The sequence below is a fragment of the Bubalus kerabau genome, chromosome 4 (assembly GCF_029407905.1).
Source record: "Bubalus kerabau isolate K-KA32 ecotype Philippines breed swamp buffalo chromosome 4, PCC_UOA_SB_1v2, whole genome shotgun sequence".
NCBI classification, from domain to species: Eukaryota; Metazoa; Chordata; class Mammalia; order Artiodactyla; family Bovidae; genus Bubalus; species Bubalus kerabau.
In genome coordinates, this window is record NC_073627.1 from 72,596,798 (window position 1) to 72,622,761 (window position 25,964).

General features: G+C 39.6%; 1 protein-coding gene across 1 annotated transcript; it reads left to right on the forward strand.

Annotated features, from left to right (window-relative positions):
- The first annotated feature begins 14,358 nt into the window (after window positions 1-14,358).
- On the forward strand, window positions 14,359-16,539 carry LOC129650901 (disintegrin and metalloproteinase domain-containing protein 20-like). The gene has a single exon (XM_055579681.1). The coding sequence runs from the start codon at window positions 14,359-14,361 to the stop codon at window positions 16,537-16,539; it is 2,181 nt and encodes a 726-aa protein (XP_055435656.1).
- Window positions 16,540-25,964: the final 9,425 nt, after the last annotated feature.

A 25,964-nucleotide genomic window follows, 5' to 3' on the forward strand; every position in this document is an offset into this window, starting at 1 on the left:
ACCTTCCCTTGTTCCTGATTTCACAGAAGAGAGACAAGATATTTGTGTGAATACTGACCAACAAAGACTGATCCAGTCCTTTAGGAGATTTTACCTGTGTGAATACTTTGCCTCTCAACCTAAGGAGTCAAATTTCACAGAGATTGTCCTAGTCCTCATGCAGGGTTATTATTATACAAAGATGGTGCTTCTTGAGCAGAGAAATGGGAATATTTGGTTGTATTTACTGTTGTTTCTAGAAGTAATTGTGGTTCCTGGGAAACACCTGTCATATCTGCTAGAGCTAACATTAGGCAGCATCAGCTCCTGGCCAGAAAGAGACTCCAATCCACCATTCATGGACCAACTGAACACAGGTCCCCTCAGAAGTAAAGCAAATTTTTTTAAATCAATAATATTAATGTCATTTTTGTGTACCTACAATACACCAGGCACGCTATAACAGTTATATCTAATTATCACAAGGGCCTTGTGAAGTAGGGATACTGTCTGGCATATTGTAACTACTTGGGAAGATCCCTTGGAGAAGCAAATGGCAACCCACTCCAGTATGCTTGCCTGGAAAAATCCCATGGACAGAGGCACCTGACAGGCTACAGTCCACAGGACTGCAAAAGAGTCGGACACAACTGAGCTACTAAGTTGCCACAACAATAAATACTAGTAAATAAAGAGAGAGAGAGACAGGAAAATAGAATGTGGTCAGCATACAAGGGTGGTTTATTAGGAATATTCAGGAACTTCAACATGAGATCAAGAAGCAGCTATTATGACCTGGCACTGGTGGGCACCACTTTTGACATTCATCATCTACGTTGCTAGCACTGCTCACTCTACCCTGATGTTCCCCTGTAGACTTCCCAGCCCTGACCACCACCTCTCCAAAGCAGCATCCACACAGGCACACACAGTGTGTGGTCAAAGACGCTCCTATCCCACCATTTCTGGTGGGTGGCCACAGCTGGAACCGGCACCACCTCTTGCTCAGCCCCACACCGCAGACAGCCCAGGCTAGTCAAGGTGCCTCCAAAGCAGCTCTTATTTTCCAAGGCAGGTAACCTTACCTAGGACTGGACCCCTCCCAAGGTGGCTCCCACCCCACCTAGGGCACCCAAATAAAAAATACCTGAGACAAATGAAAATGGAAATCCAATATTCTAAAAATCAATAGGACATAGCAAAAGCAGTTCTAAAGAGAAAGTTTATAGAGATATTGACCTATCTCAAAAGAATAAGAAAAATCACATGTAAACAATCAAACATTACATTTAAACAAATTGAAAAATAAAAACAAACAAAGCCGAAATTTAGGAGAAGGAAAGAAATAATAAAAATCAAAGAAGAAATAAAAGAAATAGACACTAAAAAAGAAAATATTAATGAAACTGGTTTAAGAGCCAGCCCTTTGTCCGAAAAGATTAACAAATTGACAAATCTCTATCCAGACTCATAAAGAAAAAAGAGCAAGGGCTCAAATAAAATCAGAAATGAAGAGACATTATAACTGATACCACAGAAATAAAATAATCATAGGAGACTGCTGCAAACAGTTATACAACAACATACTGGAAAACCTAGAAAAAACAGATAAATTTCTCGAAACACACAAAATTGCAAAACTGAACCAGGAAGAAATAGGAAATATGAATAGACCAAATACAAGTAATTAAAATGAATCAGTAATCAAAACAATCCCAACAAACAAAAATCTGGGACTAGATATTAATAATTTCACTGGTGAATTGTATCAAACATTTTAAGAAGCATTAATACCTCTACTTCTCAAACTATTCCAAAAAACTGAAGAGAAAGATTTTCAAACTCATTCTACAAGACTGATACTATCCTGATAGAAAACCCAAAAACAGTAATATATATATATATATATCTCCATTAGTAAAGAATCTGCCTACAATTCAGGAGACTGTTTATATATATATAATATAAGATATATTATATATAACAAATTTATTATATATATAAATTTCCAATATCTTTGATGTCATTGATGCAAAATTACTCATCCAAGTATTAGCAAGTGGAACTTCCCTGATGGTCCAGCAGCTGGGATTCTGAGAGTCCACTGAAGGGAGCACAGGCTCAGTCCCTGGTTCGGGAACTAGGATCTCATATGCCGTGTATGTAGCGAGGCCAACAAACAAACATTAGCAAGCAGAATTCAACAACACATGAAAAGACTCATACACCAAGATTAAAGTGGAGTTTATTACAGGGATGTAAGTATGATTCAACATCTGCAAATCACTCAATGTGATTTACCAGATTAACAAAACAAAGTTTAAAAGTCATATAATCCTCTCAAAAGATGTGAGAAAAGAATCTGATAAAATTTTATTGATAAAATTCAATGTCAATATATGATAAAATCTCTCAACAAAATGGCTATAGAAGGAATGTACCTCAACATATTAAAGCCCATTTTTGACAAAGTTACAGCTAAAATCACACTCAACAATGAATAGCTGAAAGTTTTTCTTCTAAGATGAGGAACAAGACAAGAATGCCCACACTCGTTGCTTTTATTCAACATAGCATTGGAAGTCCTAGCCAGAGAAAATAGGCAAGACAAAGAAATAAAAGACATCCAAATCAGAAAGGAAGAAGTAAACCATCACTGTTTACAGGTAATATGATACTATACACAGGAAATCCTAAGGACTTCCATTGAAAAACTGTTAGAACTAATGAATTCAGTAAATTTGCAGAATACAAAATTAAGACAGAGAAATCTGTTGTATTTCTATACAGTCGCAATGAACTATCAGAAACAGAAATTAAGAAGTAATACCACTTATAATTACCTCAAAATGAAGAAAATACAGGAGTGATGTCAGTATCTTGGTGGCATGAGATGTTCCCTTTGTCTCTCCTCTAAGCAGTAAAACATTCGTAACTCAACAAAGGCACCTCTGCCCCACGCACCCCCTTATGAGAAAATCCTACACATTGTGCACTAAAGGTAGGTGACCTGGACCACACAAAGGAGCTGGAAGCACAAAACAAGGGAAGTGGTGCTTATAATCGCAGACCCCCAGCAATGGTGGCTGAGCCTACAGTCCCAGCGAGCTGAGCAGCCTCAGGACAAGCCGCACGCACCACACCGAGTGCACAGCAGAGTGGTGCCTGCAGCCACAGGGACCCGCCAACGGGGGTAGTGGAGTCTGCAACTCTGCCCCTCCCGTTGTGGAGATGCCCACGATTCCACCCCTCCTGCTCATAGTGGCAGAGTTTCCTGAACCTGAAAATCCTGGTCATGGCTGAGACACCTGTAACACTTGTTTCCCCTCCCTCTATTCCCCACCTTGCAGTGGCAGAGTCTGTGACCAAGTAGATCCCAGATGTGGTGGGAAAAACCACCATCCTGGTAGCCCAGTCAGTGACACCATTTGTGGTGAGGCACCACTGGCCCTGGTGGCACAAACAGCAAGGAGGGCAGCAGGCAACACATCTGACAGAGGTGATAGAGGGTAAAACATGCCAATTCTAAAATATAACCAGAGGCAGCACAGGTAAGAGAAAATAAAAGCTTGTGCTATAGAGCACACCTCAGTTCAGTTCAGTTCGGTTGCTCGGTCGTATCTGATTCTCTGCGACCCAATGGACTGCAATATGCCAGGCTTCCCTGTCCATCACCAACTCCCAGAGTTTACTCAAACTCACGTCCATTGAGTCGGTGATGCCATTCAACCATCTCATCCTCTGTCATCCCCTTCTCCTGCCTTCAATCTTTCCCAGCATCAGGGTCTTTTCAAATGAGTCAGTTCTTCACATCAGATGGCCAAAGTATTGGAGTTTCAGCTTCAGCATCAGTCCTTGCAATGAATATCCAGGACTGATTTCCTTTAGGATGGACTGGTTGGATCTCCTTGCAGTCCAAGGGACTCTCAAGAGTCTTCTCCAACACCACAGTTCAAAAGCATCAGTTCTTCAATTCTTCAATAGCACCACCTATTGGAAAACAAAAAGGCATCTAATTATTAATCTGTTGACTCAGTAGAAGCAAGTTAAAAAAAAAAAAAGATTAACTTTAGAAGAATATTATTCACTACTTCACATGTGCTTGCAGAAGAACAAGTCATCAAGCACCGTGAAGAACCTGCATAACACAGTGTCACAGAAAGAAAATGACAATTCTCCAGAAACCAAATTTAAGCTTAAACTCATGGAATACTACAATCTGAGAGAGAATTCAAAGTAGCTGTCACCAAAAAAAAAAATCATAGAGCTACAAGAAAACTCAGAAATTTTGTTCAAGGATAAAATTACTGAACAGAAGGAATACTTTACTAAAGAGACTCAAACTATAAAAGAGAACTAAACAGAAATTTGGAAACTGAAGATTTCAATAAGTGAGATGAAGAATGCATTGGAGGACTTCCCTGGTGGTCTGCCTGCCAATACAGAGGACATGGGTTCAAACCCTGGTCTAAGAGGATCCCACATGCAGTGGAGCAAATAAGCCCATACACCCCAACTACTGCAGCCCACACACCCTAGAGCCTGGGCCTCACAAAAGAAGCCACTTCGGTGAGAATTCATGCACTGCAGCTAGAGAGTAGCCCCTGCTCCCTGCAACTAGAGAAAGCCTACACGCAGCAGTGACAACCCAGCGCAGATGATAAATAAGCAAATAAACTTTTTAAAATAAAGAATGCATTAGAAAACATTAGAAATAGCACAGACTATATGAAAGAGAGAATTAATGAGCTAAAAGATAGAAATCTAGAAATTATACAGATAGTAGAGGAGAGAGAATTAAGATCTAAAAAACATGAAGAAATTCTATGAGAACACAATTCAGCTGGAATTCTGTCACTTCCACTAGCTTTGTTCATAGTAATGTTTCCTAAGGCCCACTTGACTTTGCACTCCAGGATGCCTAGCTCTCTAGGGTAAGTAACCACACCATCATGGTTATCCCAATCATTTTTGTGCAGTTCTGTGTATTCTTACCACCTCTTCTTAATCTTTTCTGCTTCTGCTAGGTCCTTGCCATTTCTGTCCTTTATTATTCCTATCTTTGCATGAAATGTTCCCTTGGTATCTTCAATTTTCTTGAAGAGAATTCTAGTCTTTCTCATTCTATTGCTTTCCTCTATTTCTTTGCATTCTTCACTTAAGTTATTCTTATCCATCCTTGTTATCCTCTGAAACTCTGCATTCAGTTGGTTGTATCTTTTTTGCCTTTCGCTTCTCTTCTTTTCTCAGTTATTCATAAGGCCTCCTCAGACAGCCATTTTGCCTTCATGCATTTCTTGTTCTTTGAAATGGTCTTGTTCACCACCTCCTGTACAATGTTATGAACCTCCATCCATAGTTCTTCTTTCATTTTTATTCTGCTAGAAATATTTTCTGATTTTCCTTGTTGTGGTTTCTTAAGTACACTTATCATTTAAAGGTAGACATGCAATTTCCAAATACATGGGGTTTTTTAAGTACTTTTGATATTAACTTCTCATTTTGATATTAATTTCTCATTTAAATGCCTTCTTCTTTGCCATCACCCTCTATTTTTTCAGTCTTCTAACTTTATTGAGGTTTTCAATGGCTAAGTCAAAGATCTCTCTTGGTAAATGTCACATTGCACTTAAAAATATGTGGGTTATTTTCAAATATCATTTGATATTGACTTCTAACATAATTTCACGATAAGAGAACAAACTCTATATGATTTCAACACCTTTAGACCATGAACTTTTGCACCTTGTTTTATGTCCCTGAATAAGATCCAGTGTCTCCTAGTTTATAATCTATGGGAACTTGAATAGAATATGTATCCTACTGTTGTGTGAAAATTGTATAAATCTTAATTATGTTGAATTGGTTCATGGTGCTTTTCATGTCTACTATATCCTTCTACCTTTCTGTATATTCACTCAATTAATTTTTGAGAGTTCGATATCAAAACTCCAACTAAAAATCTTAATTTATGTACTTACAAAATAATTGTAATATATAGTGGAATTATATGTAATTTTGTTCTGCATTTCCAAGTCTCCTTGGTGTGTTACCATACTTTCATAATTTAAAAAAGGAAAGAGGAGAAATAACAATAGTGTCCACAGATATACAAAGGCTTATAAGAGAATATGATGAATAGCTGTAAGCTGACAGACTGATATATGACTGGTTTCCTAGTCAAGGAAATAGTTTTGGACCAGGAGAGAGCATCATATGAAAACTGAATTATGCAGCCTCAAGGCAGGGAAATTCCAGAACCTATGAGAGAAGGATAGGATAGAGCCTTCCCTAGTGCCTTCAGAAGGAATAGAACCTTGTGGTTCTATTGATACTGATACCGGACTACTCACTGATACTGGACTTCTTGTCTCCAGAATTCTAAGGCAATAAATTTCTGTTATATCACTGATTTTTCCATATTTTGTTAGAGCAGCCCTAGTAAAATAATAAAGAGATGAACAAAGTCACAGCCAATTTGGCCATTTTTAAAAGTGGCTGTGATGAAAGCCAGAGAGAAAGTGAAATTTTCCAATACTGGAAATAGTACAGATATAGACATCCTAATGTGGAAAGGTAACAGAAAGAAACCAGCAGACTCCAAACTTGTAGACCTGCCAATAACCTTCTCTGGGTCCCAGGCATAAAATCACAAGGATTATCAATAATCTTGCTTCCCTGGTTTACTCCAGCCAACCTGTTATTTACCATTAATTTATGACATCAAGTTTTAACTGCCAGTTAGTAAATTTGCCTGTTAAATTTATTCCCACATTGTTCCCTTACTCAACTCTTTCTTCTTCTAAATTTAGCTGACCTTTTTATGACAGTGTTTCCATAAGAGATTAATTATGTGCACACGTGAAGTGTCTCTGAGTTATTCAGTTACCTAAAAAGAAGTAGGGGAATGGTCAAAGTATTGAAACTAAAGTGCTTATAATGTATGTTTGGAGCTCAGTGGTTGAGAGTCAGGAATACCTACCAATTTATTCATACTGAAGAGTAATTAGAATTAAAGTTTGAAAGATGTTGGAGCCACAGTGAGAATGGGCTTTAGCCAGCTGTCACCATCTGTAGAACTGCTGAGCTGCTAAATCCACAATTTCATCAAATCAGAGACAAAACAGAAAGCAGTTTAGATTTCTCTTTGTCATATGAGGTCTGGAAAAAAAAACTCTGTCAATAGAAATAAGCATTACAAACTCTACGGACATGGCTATGGCTAGAAAAGACCACGGGAAGTACTAATTCATCTGATAAGTCATGCAAAGAATTTGACTGTGTAGAACAGTAACATGAGCATTTATGTATATCTGAAAACACATACACATGAGTCTTTACCAAGTATTTAGATCATGAGAGGGAAGTTTGGCATTGATTATTTCCTATTTTACTCTGGTTCGTTTGGTTGGGAGCCACAAAACTATGTTATTCATATTCTGGATAACAGTGAATTAAGCTATACATGAAAGCGAGAAGGGATGTGCAATTGGGGTACAAAAGATAGATGAATTTGGTCAAACGGTGAGGAGACAAAAAGAATTTATGAAAAATGATGTACAACAGTCTACTTGGCAGGCTCTGCACCACTGTGTACCTCAGTGCCTCATTAACATTGTTATATTCTCTCAGAAGATGTGGCCTCTCTACTCACTGTATAAATAATGTAATGGGGGGGAAATGTAGTATTGCTTAAATATTCTTTGGAATTTGTTCTCCTGCTCCCTGCTTGGAAGATGAGATATTAGGAATAAATTCTGATGATATCATGCTACTTAAGTTCACGCTCAACAGTACTCTATTCCTCATAAATACTTCACTGTTTAATCACAGTAATTCATATTCCATAACAATTCTAAAATAGATACCAAGAGCGACATGGAGAAGAAACCAGCATATTAGGATTATACTTACCATTTAGAAATACCAGCCTCAAAAATTTCAGTTAGTGACCATGCTTTCTTCTCCTGGGTTCTTAAGATTTGGGGAAATATTCCTCCCATTTAGTACTAGAAGAGTATCCAGGTACCCTGGGAACTCAGGTCACTTTAATGATTATAGTAGCGTTTGGCCTGAAACAAGTCTCCCACCAAGACTTTGCAATAATCAAGCAAACTCAAGGTATCATACCAGATCCTGTCTTAAACACCACAAAATGCAGGATTATTGGAATTACAGTCAAAACTAACATTTTTGAAATGTAATAATTACAACTTGAGAAAACAAAGAAAGTGGAGCTTTCGACTGAAAGCTATGTATTGATTGAAGGAATTTAGAATCAGAAAGTGAAGAATATGAAAAACAAAGCTCAAATTATTGCAAGCATAAAGAGTTGAAATATTTTTTTACTTCATTCTTTAGTCTAAAGTGTCAGACTGCTGCTGCTGCTGCTAAGTCGCTTCAGTCATGTCCGACTGTGCGGCCCCATAGACGGCAGCCCACCAGGCTCCCCCGTCCCTGGGATTGTCATCCCAATTGGTAATTTCCTCCTTTGATGCATTCCCCCACTAGTACTCTGTCTTCCAGCAGTGTTGACAGTTTGTTGTAGGAATAAGGAAAGTAAGCAAAAAGGTTTAATCTAGTTTGAGTTGAGGATTTTAGGTGATGGTGGTTGAAAGTGATGGAGCCTAGAGGTAACCATGAAGATTAAAAGTAAATGGAAAAAAAAATTGGAGAAAATTAGAAAGATTTAAGAGCAAATAAATATATTGAGTAATAGTTACGATTAATTTTTTATGTAAGCATCAGTACAGTCATGGGTGCTAATAAGATGTCAGAGGTGAAAAGGAGTTGCTGTGGTAAAATAACCTGAGTGTTGTATGGGTTGTCTGCATGCTTGCTTAAAAGAAGATATGGCTAAAACTAGACAGTAAAGAATCTGCCTGCAATGCAGGAGACCTGGGTTTGATCCCTGGGTTGGGAAGATCCCCTGGAAGAGGAAAAGGCAACCCACTCCAGTATTCTGGCCTAGAGAATCCCAAGGGACAGAGGAACCTGGTGAGCTACAGTCCAGGTGGTTGCAAAGAGTCAGACACGACTGAGTGACTAATAAATCAGTAAATCAGACAGATGTCCAAACTCTGACGTTTCCATAGGACTGATTGAGAGTTAGTTGGTGTAAGAGTGAAAAAGAAAGATAAATAGAGGTGCAATGAGAGAGCTACTGGTTTAGTGGATTGAAAGTGGCTTAGGTAATCCAAGCAAATTGCAACCAGAACACCAGTGCATGTATCATACAGGAATTATAAACACAAAAATTTTCTTTTTTGCTGACTTCACATTGTTGACAGGTTTAACAGAATTGGGTAGGAATAAGGATAGAAGTGTGAGGAGAGAGGTTTCTGTTTCTTTTTATGAAAATAAAATTCCAAGAGGAAAAGAAAACTGATTCTAGAGAAAAGACATCAAATGTAGAACCAAGGTTTTTAAAAAATTGAGCAGAAATGGGCACATCGTCCAGGCTATGACAGGTCTGCCTGGAAAATCCCATGGATGGAGGAGCCTGGAAGGCTGCAGTCCATGGGGTCGCTAGGAGTCAGACATGACTGAGCAACTTGACTTTCACTTTTCACTTTCATGTATTGGAGAAGGAAATGGCAACCCACTCCAGTTTTCTTGCCTGGAGAATTACAGGAACGGGGGAACCTGATGGGCTGCCATCTATGGGGTCGCACAGAGTCGGACACGACTGAAGCAACTTAGCAGCAGCAGCAGCAGCAGAATCAGGCAATTAGCATATCTATAGGACCTATTATCGGAGAAGGCAATGGCACCCACTCCAGTACTCTTGCCTGGAAATCCCATGGACGGAGAGGAGGCTGGAAGGCTGCAGTCCATGGGGTCGCTGAGGGTCGGACACGACTGAGCGACTTCACTTTCACTTTTCACTTTCATGCATTGGAGAAGGAAATGGCAACCCACTCCAGTGTTCTTGCCTGGAGAATCCCAAGGACGGCGGAGCCTGGTGGGCTGCCGTCTATGAGGTCGCACAGAGTCAGACACGACTGAAGTGACTTAGCAGCAGCAGCAGCAGGACCTACTATGAACTCTGTATTTGGTCAGGGTGTTCTACAACCCTCAAAGGTGACTTCATTTTCTTCTGTTTCTCCAGTTTGTCCAGCTGTTCTTGATATCATTACTTCAGGCAGTCTGTGTACTTTAATGATTTGACAAAGACAGTTGGATATTCATTAGATAAATAAAAATGGACATTTTATATGTGAAATGGTGAATACAATTTTACAAATACCTACTGTGTATCTTTGCCTCAACCACTTTGTCTAAATTTGTACTCTAGACCATCAAATTATTAGGCTTATTTAGTTCTTTTATGTCTCCTAAGTGTGTAGAACAATGTCAGCAGATTATGTGCTTTATTAATATGTTATTCAAGGAAGAATGTAACATCAGTGTTGGCAAACAGGCATTGTGCTAGTACCAGTTTCCTCATTTTTACAAATGTGTGATAATACATTTGTATTATTCCTGTCAAACTTTGTGTATAGGTATTCTTCATATAGGCTACATACTTTTTATAAAATTTGTACATAGGAAGGTTGAACTTGGGAGTTGGTTACCTTGTAATCCAAAAAATGAGGGAACTTAGATGCCTTCGCCCTTGTAGAAAATAATACCTGCCCCAACATTTTCCTCCCTCTTGTAGTGACTGACTGATTTTCCATGCATTTTTGCATTTATTTGGCCTTCAGTATATGGTCATCCCTTGGTATCCATGGCGGGGGTGGGGTTTGAAAATCCCCCATGAATACCAAAATCCACAAATGCTCATGATCTTATGTAAAATGTTACAGTGTTTGCATATAAGCTATTATGCACATTTTCCCATATACCTCAAATCATCTCCAGGTTATTTAAACTAACTAATACGAATGAAGAAAGCTGAGCACCAAAGAATTGATGCTTTTGAACTGTGGTGTTAGAGAAGACTCTTGAGAGTCCCTTGGACTGCAAGGAGATCCAACCAGTCCATTCTGAAGGAGATCAGCCCTGGGATTTCTTTGGAAGGAATGATGCTAAAGTTGAAACTCCAGTACTTTGGCCACCTCATGTGAAGAGTTGACTCATTGGAAAAGACTCTGATACTGGGAGGGGTTGGGGGCAGGAGGAGAAGGGGATGACAGAAGATGAGATGGCTGGATGGCATCACTGACTCGATGGACATGAGTCTCAGTGAACTCCGGGAGTTGGTGATGGATGGGGAGGCCTGGTGTGCTGTGATTCATGGGGTCGCAAAGAGTCAGACATGGCTGACTGAACTGAATACGAAATAAATGTTACGTAGAAAGTTTTAGATAGGATGCAAATATTACATAAATATCTGTCAGTGTGCAACTCAAGTCTTGCTTTTCAGAACTCTCTGGATTTTTTTCCTGCACATTTTTGATTCACACTGGTTTAATCCAGAGAAGTGAACTTTGTAGATAAAGAAGGCCACTGTGCTCCCATCTCTAACTCTTACTTTCTCAGCAAGTTGGATTTCCTACAATTAAACATTTCCAGATGATTTGAAAATGTTGTCCTTCTTAAGAGAATAATCAAATACAAACATATCTGAGACACAAAAAAGCATAGTAAGTTACCCAGGGCCAAGCAAGGAGTAGGTGAGAGTGTTGGGGTCTGAACCAGGCTTATGTGTATCCAATGTCCTTCAACTAGCTAAACCTTAGTACAGTCAATACAGCACTCCTGGTTGAAGGAGCCATCTTCTAATAAATAAAATCTGTATACTTAATGAACCCCATAGACACTGCCGTCTATGGGGTCGCACAGAGTCGGACATGACTAAAGCGACTTAGCAGCAGCATGCTTAATGAAAATATTTATTTCAGAACTATATGGAAAAAATCCAAAATGGCATAAACTTCGCAGAGATCTTTTGAAAATATCCAATAAAACTGCCTTAATTTTTTTCCTTAAAAAAAATAACTGAACAACACCCATCACAATCCATGGTCCTCCAATCCCAAATATAAAACTGCCTATTATTGAGTGACCCCACTACTCTATGTGTAAGACAATTGATTCTTTGATCCTTAGAGTTGGACAGAATTAAAAGAAAAGGCAGAATATATTAAGAGGTGGCAAGAATACACAAACTATACAAAAAAGATCTTCACGACCCAGATAATCACGATGGTGTGATCAGTCACCTAGAGCCAGAAATCCTAGAACGCGAAGTCAACTGGGCCTTAGGAAGCATCACGATGAACAAAGCTAGTGGAGGTGATGGAATTCCAGTTGAGCTATTTCAAATCCTAAAAGATGATGCTATGAAAGTGCTGCACTCAATATGCCAACAAATTTGGAAAACTCCATGGTGGCCGCAGGACTGGAAAAAGTCAGTTTTCATTCCAATCCCAAAGAAAGGCAATGCCAAAGAATCAAACTACTGCACAATTGCACTCATCTCACACGCTAGCAAAGTAATGCTCAAAATTCTCCAAGCCAGGCTTCAACAGTACATGAACCATGAACTTCCAGATGTTCAAGCTGGATTTAGAAAAGGCAGAGGAACCAGAGATCAAATTGCCACCACCCATTGGATCATCTAAAAAGCAAGAGAGTTAAAAAATATATATATACTTCTACTTTATTTATTGAGTATGCCAAAGCCTTTGACTGTGTGGGTCACAATAAACTGTGGAAAATTCTTCAAGAGATGGGAATACCAGACCACCTGACCTGCCTCTGGAGAAATCTGTATGTATGTCAAGAAGCAACAGTTAGAACTGGACATGGAATGACAGATGGTTCCAAATCGGGAAAGGAGTAAGTCAAGGCTGTATATTGTCACCCTGCTTATTTAACGCATTTGCAGAGTACATCATGAGAAACGCTGAACTGGATGAAGCACAAGCTGGAATCAAGATTGCCGGTAGAAATATCAATAACCTCAGATATGCAGATGACACCACTCTTATGGCAGAAAGCAAAGAAGAACTAAAGAGCCCCTTGATGAAAGTGAAAGAGGAGAGTGAAAAAGTTGGCTTAGAACTCAACATTCAGAAAATTAAGATCACGGAATCTGGTCCCATCACTTCATGGCAAATAGATTGGGAAACAGTGGAAACGGTGACAGACTTTATTTTCTTGGGCTCCAAAATCACTGCAGATAGTACAGCAGCCATGAAATTAAAAGATGCTTGTTCCTTGGGAGATAAGTTATGACCAACCTAGACAGCATATTAAAAAGCAGAGATATTACTTTGCCAACAAAAGTCCATCTAGTCAAAGCTATGGTTTTTCCAGTAGTCATGTATGTATGTGAGAGTTGGACTATAAAAAAAGCTGAGCACCAAAGAATTGATGCTTTTGAACTGTGGTGTTGGAGAAGACTGTTGAGAGTCCCTTGGACCACAAAGAGATCCAACCAGTCCATCCTAAAGGACATCAGTCCTGAATATTCATTGCAAGGACTGATGCTGAAGCTGAAACTCCAATACTTTGGCCACCTGATGTGAAGAACTGACTCATTTGAAAAGACCCTGATGCTGGGCAAGATTGAAGGTAGGAGGAAAAGGGGACGACAGAGGAGGAGAAGGGGATGACAGAGGTTAGATGGCATCACCGACTCAATGGACATGAGTTTGAGAAAACTCTGGGAGTTGGTGATGGACGGGGAGGCCTGGCATGCTGCAGTCCACTGGGTAGCAAAGAGTCAGACATGACTGAGCTACTGAACTGAAAAGAAAAAGGGAAAACAGAAGGTAGGACAGGCAATAATTAGTTACATGAATGAGAGAAAATAATTATATATGTATTTTTTTAATATATGTCCTAAGTAATGTGACTAATTTATCACTGAAAATAGAAAAGAATCACTATAAAGTGGTAATTATACCCAGTCAATATGTATAAATAAAAATTCCCTTTATTTTTTTATAAATGAAAAGAAGATCTATATCCTCCTTCCATTAAGGCCTTTTTGTCTTACTTATTTCTGTAGACATGTCCACACAGTGTCGTATATTTAGAGGACAGAACAATGAACCACTATCTGTCCTTCCTCAAGGTTCAACAAGTTGTCCCCCAGGCCAATCACCACTGCTTTGGACACCTACAGTCTCACTCTGCCTCACCTTACTTGACAGCAATGCAATGCAGTATCATGAGCCATGCCTTTAGCCAAACTTTTAGTTATTTTAACCCATGCCCTTCTCATCGCCCTTTGTCTTAATTTGCTCATAACTCCCAGATCTGTCTCTGCTCTTTTTTTTTTTTTTTTTTTAGTGTTATGGCTCTGGCACGGTGACTCTAACAGAAAACAGATCAAAGGCTTGTGCTGTACACCCCCAGCTCACAGTGATGTGGCCTGCTCTGTTCTTAGGCTCTCACCACTGGCTCCACGTGATGTCATAAATGGCTGGGGGTGAGACACCGGTGTATGTGAGGATCAGTCTCCTGCTGCTCCGGTTGGGGGTGTTTCTATTCCTTTCTGGATCATCCTCCATTGAGCACTCCCAACACCATGGTCTTCCAGAGGTGGTGGTACCCTTGAAGATAACATACACTGGCAGCGGCATGAAGCCTTCTGGATGGCTCTCTTACAGCCTGCGCTTTGGAGGCCAGAGACACATTCTTCACATGAAAGTCAACAAGCTTTTGTTCTCTAAACACCTACCAGTGTTCACCTACACAGACCAGCACGGGCTAACAGAGGACCAGCCTTTTGTCCAGAATGACTGTTACTATCAGGGTTACATGGAAGGGGATCCAGAATCCCTGGTTGCCCTCAGTACATGTTTGGGGGGCTTTCAAGGAACATTACAGATACATAACGTTGTTTATGAAATCAAGCCCAAAAGGCTTTCTACCTCATTTGAGCATCTGCTATACAAGATGGTAGATGAGACAGAATTTCCACCCAAGAGATGTGGATTAACAGATGAAGAAATAGCACGACAACTGAAATTTCTTCAAGAGAGTGTTAATTATACTTTGAAGCAAAGTGGATATGTTGGCTGGTGGACTCACAGGCGTTTCCTTGAACTGGCAGTGTTGGTAGACCACGGTCGGTATCTTTATCACCAAAGTAATACCTCAAGTGTGCAGTCTGAAGTATGCATGGTTGTCAATGGAATAGATAACTTTTTACATTCACTGGATGTTAATGTGGTTTTGATTGGAATCGAGATCTGGTCTGAAGACAACCTCCTTCCAACAACAAACATAAGTATTCTCTTGGAAGAATTTTGCATGTGGAAGGGAAAAAGTTTTAATACCCGCTTACCACATGATATTGCACATGTTTTCATAAAGGAAAATTACGGCCGCCTTCTTGGCTTAGCCTATGTTGGAACTGTGTGTAATCAACTTTATAACTGTGGGGTTGATAGCTTTCTGAATGACGAATTGCAAGAGTTTGCATATATTGTATCACATGAGATTGGTCACAATCTGGGTATGCGACATGATGATAAAATATGTAAATGTGGAAGTAGAAAATGCATAATGTTTCCAAGTAAAACTGTGGCAACTCGATTCAGCAACTGCAGTTATGCTTCATACTGGAACGTTGTTGGCAACGTGAGGTGCATGCACATTTCACCAAATCCAGAGAATATCTTCAGGCAGACACGCTGTGGGAACAGTGTGCTTGAAGAAGGAGAAGAGTGTGACTGTGGTTCCACATATACCTGTGCAAAAGATCCCTGCTGTCAGTCAGACTGCACTCGGAGAGTTGGGGCTACTTGTGCTTTTGGCCTTTGCTGTGAGAACTGCACGTTCATGCCATCAGGCTCCATGTGTAGGAAAGAAGAAAATGAATGTGATCTTCCAGAGTGGTGCAATGGGACATCCTATCAGTGTCCAGAAGATGTGTACATGCAGGATGGGACCTCCTGCACAGGCGGTGGTTACTGCTATGAAAAGAGATGCAATGACCGCAATGAACAGTGTAGGAAAATTTTTGGCAAAGAGGCCAAGAATGCAAATGAGAATTGCTACAAGGAAGTGAATATGCGAGGTGACCGTTTTGGTAACTGTGGTCTCACAGCCAGTTCTTATATACAATGTGGAATCCCAGATATTCTGTGTGGGAGGGTTCAGTGTGAGAATGTGACAGAAATCCCCCGCCTGAGAGATCATTCTACTGTGCATTGGACTCGAATAAATGGAGTCAACTGCTGGGGTACAGACTACCATCTTGGGATGACCATACCTGATATTGGTGAAGTGAAAGATGGTACAGAGTGTGGTGCAAATCATATCTGCATGGAAAGGAAGTGTACTTTTATGCCCAGTTTCGAAAGTGGCTGTTCACCTGAGACCTGCAATATGAATGGAGTCTGCAACAACAGACAACACTGCCACTGCAACTCCGAGTGGGACCCTCCCCACTGCCAGGAAAAAGGTACTGGAGGTAGTGTGGACAGCGGCCCGCCGCCAGGCAGAGATGAAGTGCAGGACCACCGTTACCTGCTGCTATTTCGCTTGACTCCTTTGTTTTTCATGTTATTTTGTTTGTTAATGTGGCTGTTTAAGAAACTAAAAGAATTAATTGGGCAAGAAGAGAAAAGTGCTCCAGCTGAACCTCAGTGAGAAGGACAATGTGTTGAGACAATACTTAAGGAAAAAGTACCAAATGTTCTGATTTCACCTAAGGAAAAAGGGAAAAAGTTCCAACTTCATCTTAGAAATAAAAGCCTAGATTTGTGGTTAAAAAAAAATTCAAAATCTTTGAAATTTCTCACTGTTTTGTTTTTAGTTTAGTAGACATGTTACAGCATGTGTCAGAGATCACAGAAAACCCGAGACATTTCATTATTCTGCATCATAAATATTACCAATTAAACAATGAGTAAAAATATGCTAATTCCCAGAACATTTTGTTATTTGAAGCAATTTAATGCTAAATTTTTCATAAAATTATCTGTGTGTTTCCTGAGCAAAAGCACAGCTCGCACAGTGTGCTTGTGTGAGTACTTTTTATTTGCTGTCTCTTAATTCTAAACATCCTTCTCCTTTGTACTCTGCTTTGTCACACAGTGAATGGAAACCTACGAATCTCATTTCTTCTTTGCCAGTCCTCTTCTTATTCATTTCTGCTAACAGAACTAGAGGGAGACTGGGCAGACTGGACGCCTGGGGAATTTTTCACCACTGTTCATGTCAGTGTTGTATCTTTAACAGCTCTTTCTTTACATGAAGGTAAATTTCAGTCTGTGTTTTATTACTATATACTCAAACATACATATACTGAGTTTTCAAATCTATGTATAATAGTTCATTACATTATATTTATATATTAGTGAGTCCTTAATGGACATTACTTTTCAGCTTCAGAGATACTGGCACGGCCACCAAGCATCTTACCTTTCTCAGTTTTCAGTCCCAAGTCTTTGAGTTATCAAATACCTGAGTCCTAGAGTGAGCCCTAGATCCACGGGACCTATTCAAAACATGTAGGTTTATTAATACTACCTCTTCCCTTCAAGCGCCAGCCCGAGCAGTAACAGCTACATCTTCTTCTTCATAACTCATTGCTATCCCCATGGTGTGCATTCCTCTCTTTGACTGAACTCTGAGTGGTACAGTATGTGGCATAATGGAGAACACAGAAAGGAGTCTGACATCAGAAGATTCGAAATATTCACACTACGGCCCTTACCATCTTGGGGACATAGTTTAAACTTGGAATAACTTTAAAATCAGAAAAAAGAGGAAAATTATATGTGCCACTCAAACTTCATAACTTTTATTTCTAAAATCGATGAAAAACATGCTTGCAATTCTCTTTAGGACATGTAAGTCATAGCAACCATCTTTCCTCTAGAAAAACCCTAGATAATACCAACTATATTTTAAGAACCAAATTTAAGGACATCAGAGAGCTGAAGCAACAACATAGAGTAAAAAAACTAAAACTTCAGGCATCAAAAAGGATTTCTGAAAATTTGGATACTTGCTAGCTAGGTTTTCCCCTGAGCACTTGCTGATACTGTATGTGATTTAAGCATTAGGTGTGGCCCAGTGAAAGGACATCGGCTGAAGGAAGCAGTACCCAGTGCTCTTAGTTACTAGCCAGTGCTGGATTCACAAGCTAGACACTGCTGCTGCTAAGTCGCTCCAGTCGTGTCCGACTCTGTGCGACCCCATAGACGGCAGCCCGCCAGGCTCCCCCGTCCCTGGATTCTCCAGGCAAGAACACTGGAGTGGGTTGCCATTTCCTTCTCCAATGCATGAAAGTGAAAAGTGAAAGTCAAGTCGCTCAGTCGTGCCCGACTCTTAGCGACCCCATGGACTGGAGCCTACCAGGCTCCTCCATCCATGGGATTTTACAGGCAAGAGTACTGGAGTGGGGTGCCATTGCCTTCTCCAATAGTTAGACATTGAGGGGCCGCTAAATCATAATCATTTTTTCCCATGTCTCCACCACAGCTAACCTCCCTATTCATGCTGAGAGTCCATACAGAGGCCTGCCAACCCCGCAGAGCAGTTCCACAACGGTTCTGGAGCAAGGGGCTGAGCTAGAGACAGGGGTGCAGTTCTTGGCTGTGAGAGACAAAGGGGACTTGCCATTATGGCTGCATCTGAACAGAGACACAGATGCTTACATAATCAGTACACTGGACCTCCATCTGTTCATGGGTCCTACTTGCTTCAGCACCCTCTTCCTTGTAGGCAAAGGTCCTGGGGCGATGCAGAGGGAGGGAAAAACACACACTTAATGGGAACAGAGCCAGATCAATTCTGGCTCTCAGGGCTTCTGTTCCTGAAACTTGTGATCAGACCCCCACCTCTGACAGGGGGTTGATGGCCACTAGGCAGAGATGAAGTCTTGCCTCACACAAGGCACTGGCCCTAGCCCCTTCATATGCAGCCCCATCACCTGCCAAGGCTGTAGTAACCAGGAAAGACATGTATCTACATCAAGTCTGTACTATCATCAAAGGTACTGGACACACACAGCCCATATATGGAAGCTCACGTGTAAGAACCTCAAAAGATAACTGTTTTACCTAAATTATTAGAGGCAGAGAAAGTTAAGCAAAGTGAAAAGGCAGAGAAACTACTCTCAATTGAAAAAAAAAAAAAAAGGAACCACTGAAAATAATGAAACAGAAATCAACAATTTATCAGATACAGAATTCAAAATATTGGTGGTAAAAATGTTAACTGAATTAAGAAAAATAATTGATGTAAGCAGTGCCTGTTTTAACAATGAACAAGAAGATATAAAAACTATGCAATCAGACATGGCTAATTCAATTACTGAATTTTTTTTAAAAAATTGTATAAAGAATGAATAGCAGAATGAGTGGTTGTTTTTGTTATTCAGTCACTAAGTTATGGCCAGCTCTGTGACACCATGAACTGCAGCATGCCAGGCTCTTCCATCCTCTATGATCTCCTGAAGTTTACTCAAATTCGGGTCCATTGAATTAGTGATACTATCTAACCATCTCATCCTCTGCCACCCATTTCTCCTCCTGCTCTCAATCTTTCCCAGCATGAGGGTCTTTTCCAATGAGTTGACTCTTCGCATCAGGTGGACAAAGTACTGGAGTTTCAGCTTCAGCATCTATTCTCCCCATGAATATTCAGGGTTGATTTCCTTTAGAATTGATCAGTTTGATCTCCTTGCAGTCCAAGGGACTCTCAAGAATCTTCTCCAGCACCACAATTCAAAAGCATCAATTCTTTGGTGCTTCATCTTTTTTATGATCCAACTCTCACATCCATACATTACTACTGGGAAAACCAAATCTTTGATTATACAGACCTTTGTCAGCAAAATGGTACCTCTGATTTTTAATATACTGTCTAGTTTTGTCACAGCTTTCCTTCCAAGGAGCAAACATCTTTTAATTTCATGGCTGAAGTCACTGTCTGCAGTCATTTTGGAGCCCAAGAAAATAAAGTCTGTCACTACTTTCACTTGGTCCTCTTCCATTTGCCATGAAGTGATGGGACCAGCTACCATGATCTTAGTTTTTTTTTAATGTTCAGCTTCAAGCAAGCTTTTGCACTTTCCTCTTTCATCCTCATCAAGAGCCTCTTTAGTTCCTCTTCACTTTCTGCCATTATAGTGGTATCATCTGCATATCTGAGGTTATTGATATCTCCCCTGACAATCTTGATTCCAGCTTGTGATTCATCCAGCCTGGCAATTAACATGATGTACTCTGCATGAAAGTTAAATAAGCAGGGTGACAATACACAGCTTTGTCATACTCCTTTCCAAATTTTGAACTGTCTATTGTTCCATGTCTGGTTCTAACTGTTGCTTCTTGACACACATACAGCTTTCTCAAGAGAGAGGTGAGGTGGTCTGGTATGTAGTGATTTTGGAGTGATTTTGATTTTGGATCTCATTTCTTTAAGCATTTTCCACAGTTTGTTGTGGTTCACAAAGTCAAAGACTTTAGTGGAGTCAATGAAGTAGAAGTAGTTGTTTTTCTGGAACTCCCTTGCTTTATCTATGATTCTACGAATGTTGGCAGTTTGATCACTGGTTCCTCTGCCTCTCAGAAACCCAGCTTGTACATCTGGAAGTTCTTGGTTCATGTACTGCTGAAGCCTAGCTTGAAGGAATTTGAGAATTACCTTGCCTCGGATGTGAAATGAGGGCAACTGTACCATAGTTTGAACATTCTTAGGCATTGCCCTTCTTTAAGACTGAAATGAAAACTGACCTTTTCCTGTCCTGTGGCCACTGCTGAGTTTTCCTAAGTTGCTGACATATTGAGTGCAGCACTTTAATAGCATCATCTTTTATGATTTTAAATAACTCAGCTAGAATTCTGTTACTACCTCTAGCTTTGGGCTACCCAGGTGGTGCTAGCAGTAAAGAACCCCCCTGACAATGCAGGAGACATAAGAGACACGGGTTTGGTCCTTGGGTTGGGAAGATCCTCTGGAGGAGGGTATGGCAACCACTCCAATATTCTTGCCTGAAGAATCCATGGACAGAGGGGCCTGGCCAGCTGCAGTCCATAGGGTCACAGAGAGTCAGACTCTAAAGCAACTTAGCACACACATATATACACATACAAAATTATGTCATGTACAAATAAAGACAAATTTATAATCTTCTTGTCATTCATATGCCTTTTATTTCGTTATCATGTCTAACTGCTCCAGCTAAAACTTCCAGTACCATATTAAATAAGAGTGCTAAGAGGGGACATCCTCGTCTTCTTCTTGATCTTGACAAAAAGATTTCAATTTTGAGCAACTGAGAATAATGGTGGTTGCGGGGTTGTCATATAAGACCTTTACTATGTGAGGTGTGTTTCTTCTATAACTATTCTGTGGAGGATATTTATCATGAAAAGACGTTGTATTTTAACAAATGATTTTATGCATCTATTGAGATGACCATGTGGCTTTTTGTTCATTCTATTAATGTGTCCCATATATTGATTTGTGTACATAGAAACATCTTTGCATCCAGCTAAAATGCCAATTGGTCACGGTGTATGAACATTTTATTTTGTTCCTGAGTTCATTTCCTAACTTTCTTGAGAATACTTTCATCTATCAGAGTGCTTATTGATATGTAAAGGTTTTCCATGTTTTATATTTCCAGTTTCTTTATTCCTCTGTTTCTGCCTATCTTTATAAATTGATAACTTTCCATAGGTATGCTCTATTTTCTTTTTTCTATTTCTAGACTATACTCTAGATTTTTGCTTTGTAATTACCCCGAGGATTACTGAAAATATCTCATAGATGAAACTGTCCATCTTATAATGATAACAAATTATCTTCATTTGCCTATAGGTCACTCTTTATATGTTTGATGTCACAATTACTATTGCTTTTAGTGATGTGTATTAATTAACAAATGATAGTAGTTATAGTAATTTTTCATAATTTTTCTTCAACCTCTACACTATTGTTAAGTAGTTAATACTCCATTCTGTTATACAATTAGAAATTTCTAAATCTAACTAGTTTTTCACATTTATCAGGGCATTGTGTACCTTAGGGTTCCATATAGCTGATTAGTTTCTTTCATGTCAGCTTGAAGAACTCCTTTCAATATTCCCTGTAAGGCAGGTCTACTAGTGATAAACTCCCTTAGTTTTTGTTTGTTGGTGAAAGTATTTATCCTTCCAATATGAATAATAACTTTGAATGATAGAGTATTCTTAACAGGCAATCTTTTAATCCTTTAAATTTGCCACTGTAGTTTCTCCTGACCAGTAGGGTTTCCACTGTGAAATCCACTGAAAGCTTAATAGAGCTAATTTGTAAATTACAATCTGCATATCCCCTCCTTACCTGGACTGCAATCAGAATTACCTGATTGTGATAGTTTCAGTATAATCTGTCTCAAAGAATATCTTTTGCATTGAGATAATAGTGTGAAATATTAGTTTCTTCAACTAAGATCTCCTAGTATGTGCGGTTGTGGGAAGATTTCTGCTATTACTAATTGAACTAAATTTTCTATCAACTCATTTTCTCTCTTTACCATCACACAATTATTTAGATATGCACCATTTCAATGGAGGCCCATAGATAATGTAGGCTTTTTTCATTCATTTTAATTTCTCACTCTTTGTTTCTTTGTAACTTATTTCAAAATTCCTATCCTCTAAGTCATTTATTCTGTCTTCCTTTTTTTCTATATCTATAATATCTATATTATATTCTTCATCTCACTCATCATGTTCTTCAGCTCCAGAATTTGTTCTGTTCTTTGTTAACCTTTCTCATTTTCGTTGTTTTCAGTTTTGTTTTGGTTTTGGTAAAGAACTCATTCAGTTCATTTATATTTTCCTAATCTAATTGAACTGCCTTTCTAGGATTTCTTATAGTTCACTGACTTTCTTCAGTATACCTATTTTCAATTCTTAAGCACCTCTTTTTCAGGATTCATGGCTCTGGGATCAGTTGCTAGAGATTTATTGACATTGTTGATGATGGCACAGTTCCTTTATTTTTTTATTAAGTCCCTTGTTCTATCAGCTACACCCAGAAGAACATATGCAGCCTTTCCGAGGCCTTAGCTGTTCATGTCCCAGTGCAATATTCACAAGGCTCTTCCCAGGTCGAGAATCAGGAGGACCATTACTCAGTTGCTATGGATATAAAATTGGTACAGTTTTAAATGCAGCAGTTAAACCTAGAAAGTAATCAAATTTAAAAATGTGCCTTTTCTCTTTTGTCATGTAAGATCTCAAATAAAAATCTTTGCTCAGCAATCAGTTGGTTACTCCCTATGATAGGGCTGCTGCTCCTAAGTTGCTTCTGTCGTGTCCAACTCTGTGCGACCCCATAGACGGCAGCCCACCAGGCTTCCCCGCCCCTGGGATTCTCCAGGCAAGAACACTGGAGTCGGCTGCCATTTCCTTCTCCAATGCATGACAGTGAAAAGTGAAAGTCAAGTCGCTCAGTCGTGTCCAACTCTTAGCGACCCCATGGACTGCAGCCTTCCAGGCTCCTCCGTCCATGGGTTTGTCCAGGCAAGAGCACTGGAGTGGGTCGCCAGTGCCTTCTCCAACGGCAGGGCTAAAGCTAGAAAAGACCATGTGTGTGTGCTCAGTTCTTTAGCATGTCTGACTCTTTGTGAACCCATGTACAGTAGCCCGCCACTGTCCTCTGTCCACAGGATTTTCCAGCAAGAATACTGGCATGGGTTGCCATTTCCCCCTCCAGTGTATCTTCTGACCCTGGGATTGAACCCAAATCTCCTGCATTGGCAGACGGGTACTATTAATCCAATTCCAAGGAATTTAAGGCCTTAACAAGCTCTTGTTTATTTTCTGATGCACAAATGATGACTATTTCCCCAAATCCCTCCTGGTATCAAGCAGTCTTGCTAATACAAGGGTGTCAAATTAACTGTAAAATGAAGCAGAGAGAAAATAGGAACAACTTATGCCACTACGATGCTAGCATCACCACCCACACTCTACTTGCTTCATCTCGCTCTTCTTTGTAATCTCTTTGTGCCACTTCTTTACTGACAACAGTTCTTGTAATGGATGAGGCACACTTATTTACACATGTGAAGTGTCTCTAAGTTATCCCTGACCTTAGAGTGAAAGTCATAGATGGTTACTGAAGCCTCAATCCTTGAACAATGGTTTAAACCAGATCAAACTTATTTCTGGAACTTGAAGCAATTCAACTGTTTCATTATGAGGTTTTGTGCTTAGGAAATAATCTGAGATGAGGGACACAGTATGAATAAAAGCACTAAAGTATAAATAAAAAACACTAAACACTTATACTACGTGCAGAGAAAACATGGGATAGGAATAAGGACTATATTCAGGTTTATTCATATTGAGGAGTAATTAGAGTATGATGGAGAAGGCAAAGCCAGAATGTGGAAGACCTTTATCCAATTGCCATGGTCTTTAGAACACAAGGAGCCTTGTTGCTAAGCACCTCAATCTGGAACATAAAGAATGAAGAGATGAAAGGGGAGAGATTTTTATTCTTTGTCATGTGATGTTTCAATTTAAATCTTTGTTCACAGACCTTGGTGGCACAAAGTCATAACTAGAAAATACCATGGTAACCGTTAATTCTACCTGTGGTAAGTCTTTCAAGAATTTAACTGTGAAGGGAAAAGTGCTAGCATTTGTGCACGCATGAATTCACAAACACTCATCCATACAAACACAACATGATTCCTTGTGAATTCTTCAAAACTAGAGGGGTATCTATGAACCTATATTATGTCCTATTCTGCTCTATTCTACTTGATTCAGAGTTTAAAAATAGTATACAAATGCATTTTTGCAATTTGGAAAATACTGAATTGGGCTGTAAATGAAAGGGAGGGTGCAGGTGTTAATTATGATACCAAGATGACTGAATTTGACAAAGCTGTGGAAAAGATGAAAAAAGGAATCTATGAGATAACATGTGTCAGTCTAGGTTGAAGTGTGTGTGCTAGTATATGGCACTGTACCACATTACTAGTGAAAGTGTTATATTCCCTCGTGAGCAGTGTCCCTAGAGTCCCTGCCTAGGACTATATAATGACTATCGTCCTTATTCTCATCCCATGTATTCCCATACATAGAATGTAGAGGTGAAAATTGCAAGGATTCTACTCACAATTTAGAGGTTGCTGTCCTAAAAAAGATCCCATTTAAGGATTCCATTTAGGATCTTCCTTCATTATGGAGCCTTGATATTTTGTCAAATATGCTCCTCTTTAGTACAAGAAAAGTACCCTAATACCCCAGGATCTCAGGTTACTTAAATGGTGAAAAAAAAAAAAATACTCAATCTAAAAAGTTAAGTCCCCCACCAACTCGCTGCAACAATAAAGGACAGAGTATCAAATTCTGCATTAAACATACACAAAATAAAAATTTTGTGGCTTTATGGTTTAAAGTACCATCCTTTCAATTCAATAATAACTACTTGTGGAAATAAAGACAGTAGATCGCTAAGCTGAGGGTCCTAGGTGCTGAAGAGAAAATTTAGAAAACTAGCATGTTAAGAAACAACATTACTATATCCAGGCAGAAAAGAAAATTTAGAAAACTAGCAAGTTAAACAATATTACTATATGCAGGCAAAAAAGGTGAATGTATTAAAAACAAAGTGTTGAAGAAAGTATCAGTTCATTATTTCATCATTTTGACTAAAGTATCAGGCATCTCAGGCTTCCCAGGTGGCTCAGTGGTAAAGAATCCGCCTACTAATGCAGGAGATGAAAGAGGATACAGGTTCAATCCCTGTTTAGGAAGATCCCCTGGAGTAGACAATGGCAACCCACTCCAGTATTCTTGCCTGGGAAATCCCATGGGCAGAGAAGCCTGGTGGGCTACAGTCCACAGAATGGCAAACAGTTGGACATGACTCAGCACACAGCACACACACCAGGTACCTCGTGCCAATTTTAGCCTGCCTTTTACTCATTAATTACCGCACGCATACTCGGTAATTTACTTCCTGAGCAGTTCTTCAGTTGTTGTTAAGAGTGTGAAAGCAAGTGAAAAAATCTGCACTAGTTTGGGTTCAGGATTTTAGTCAACAGTGGTTGA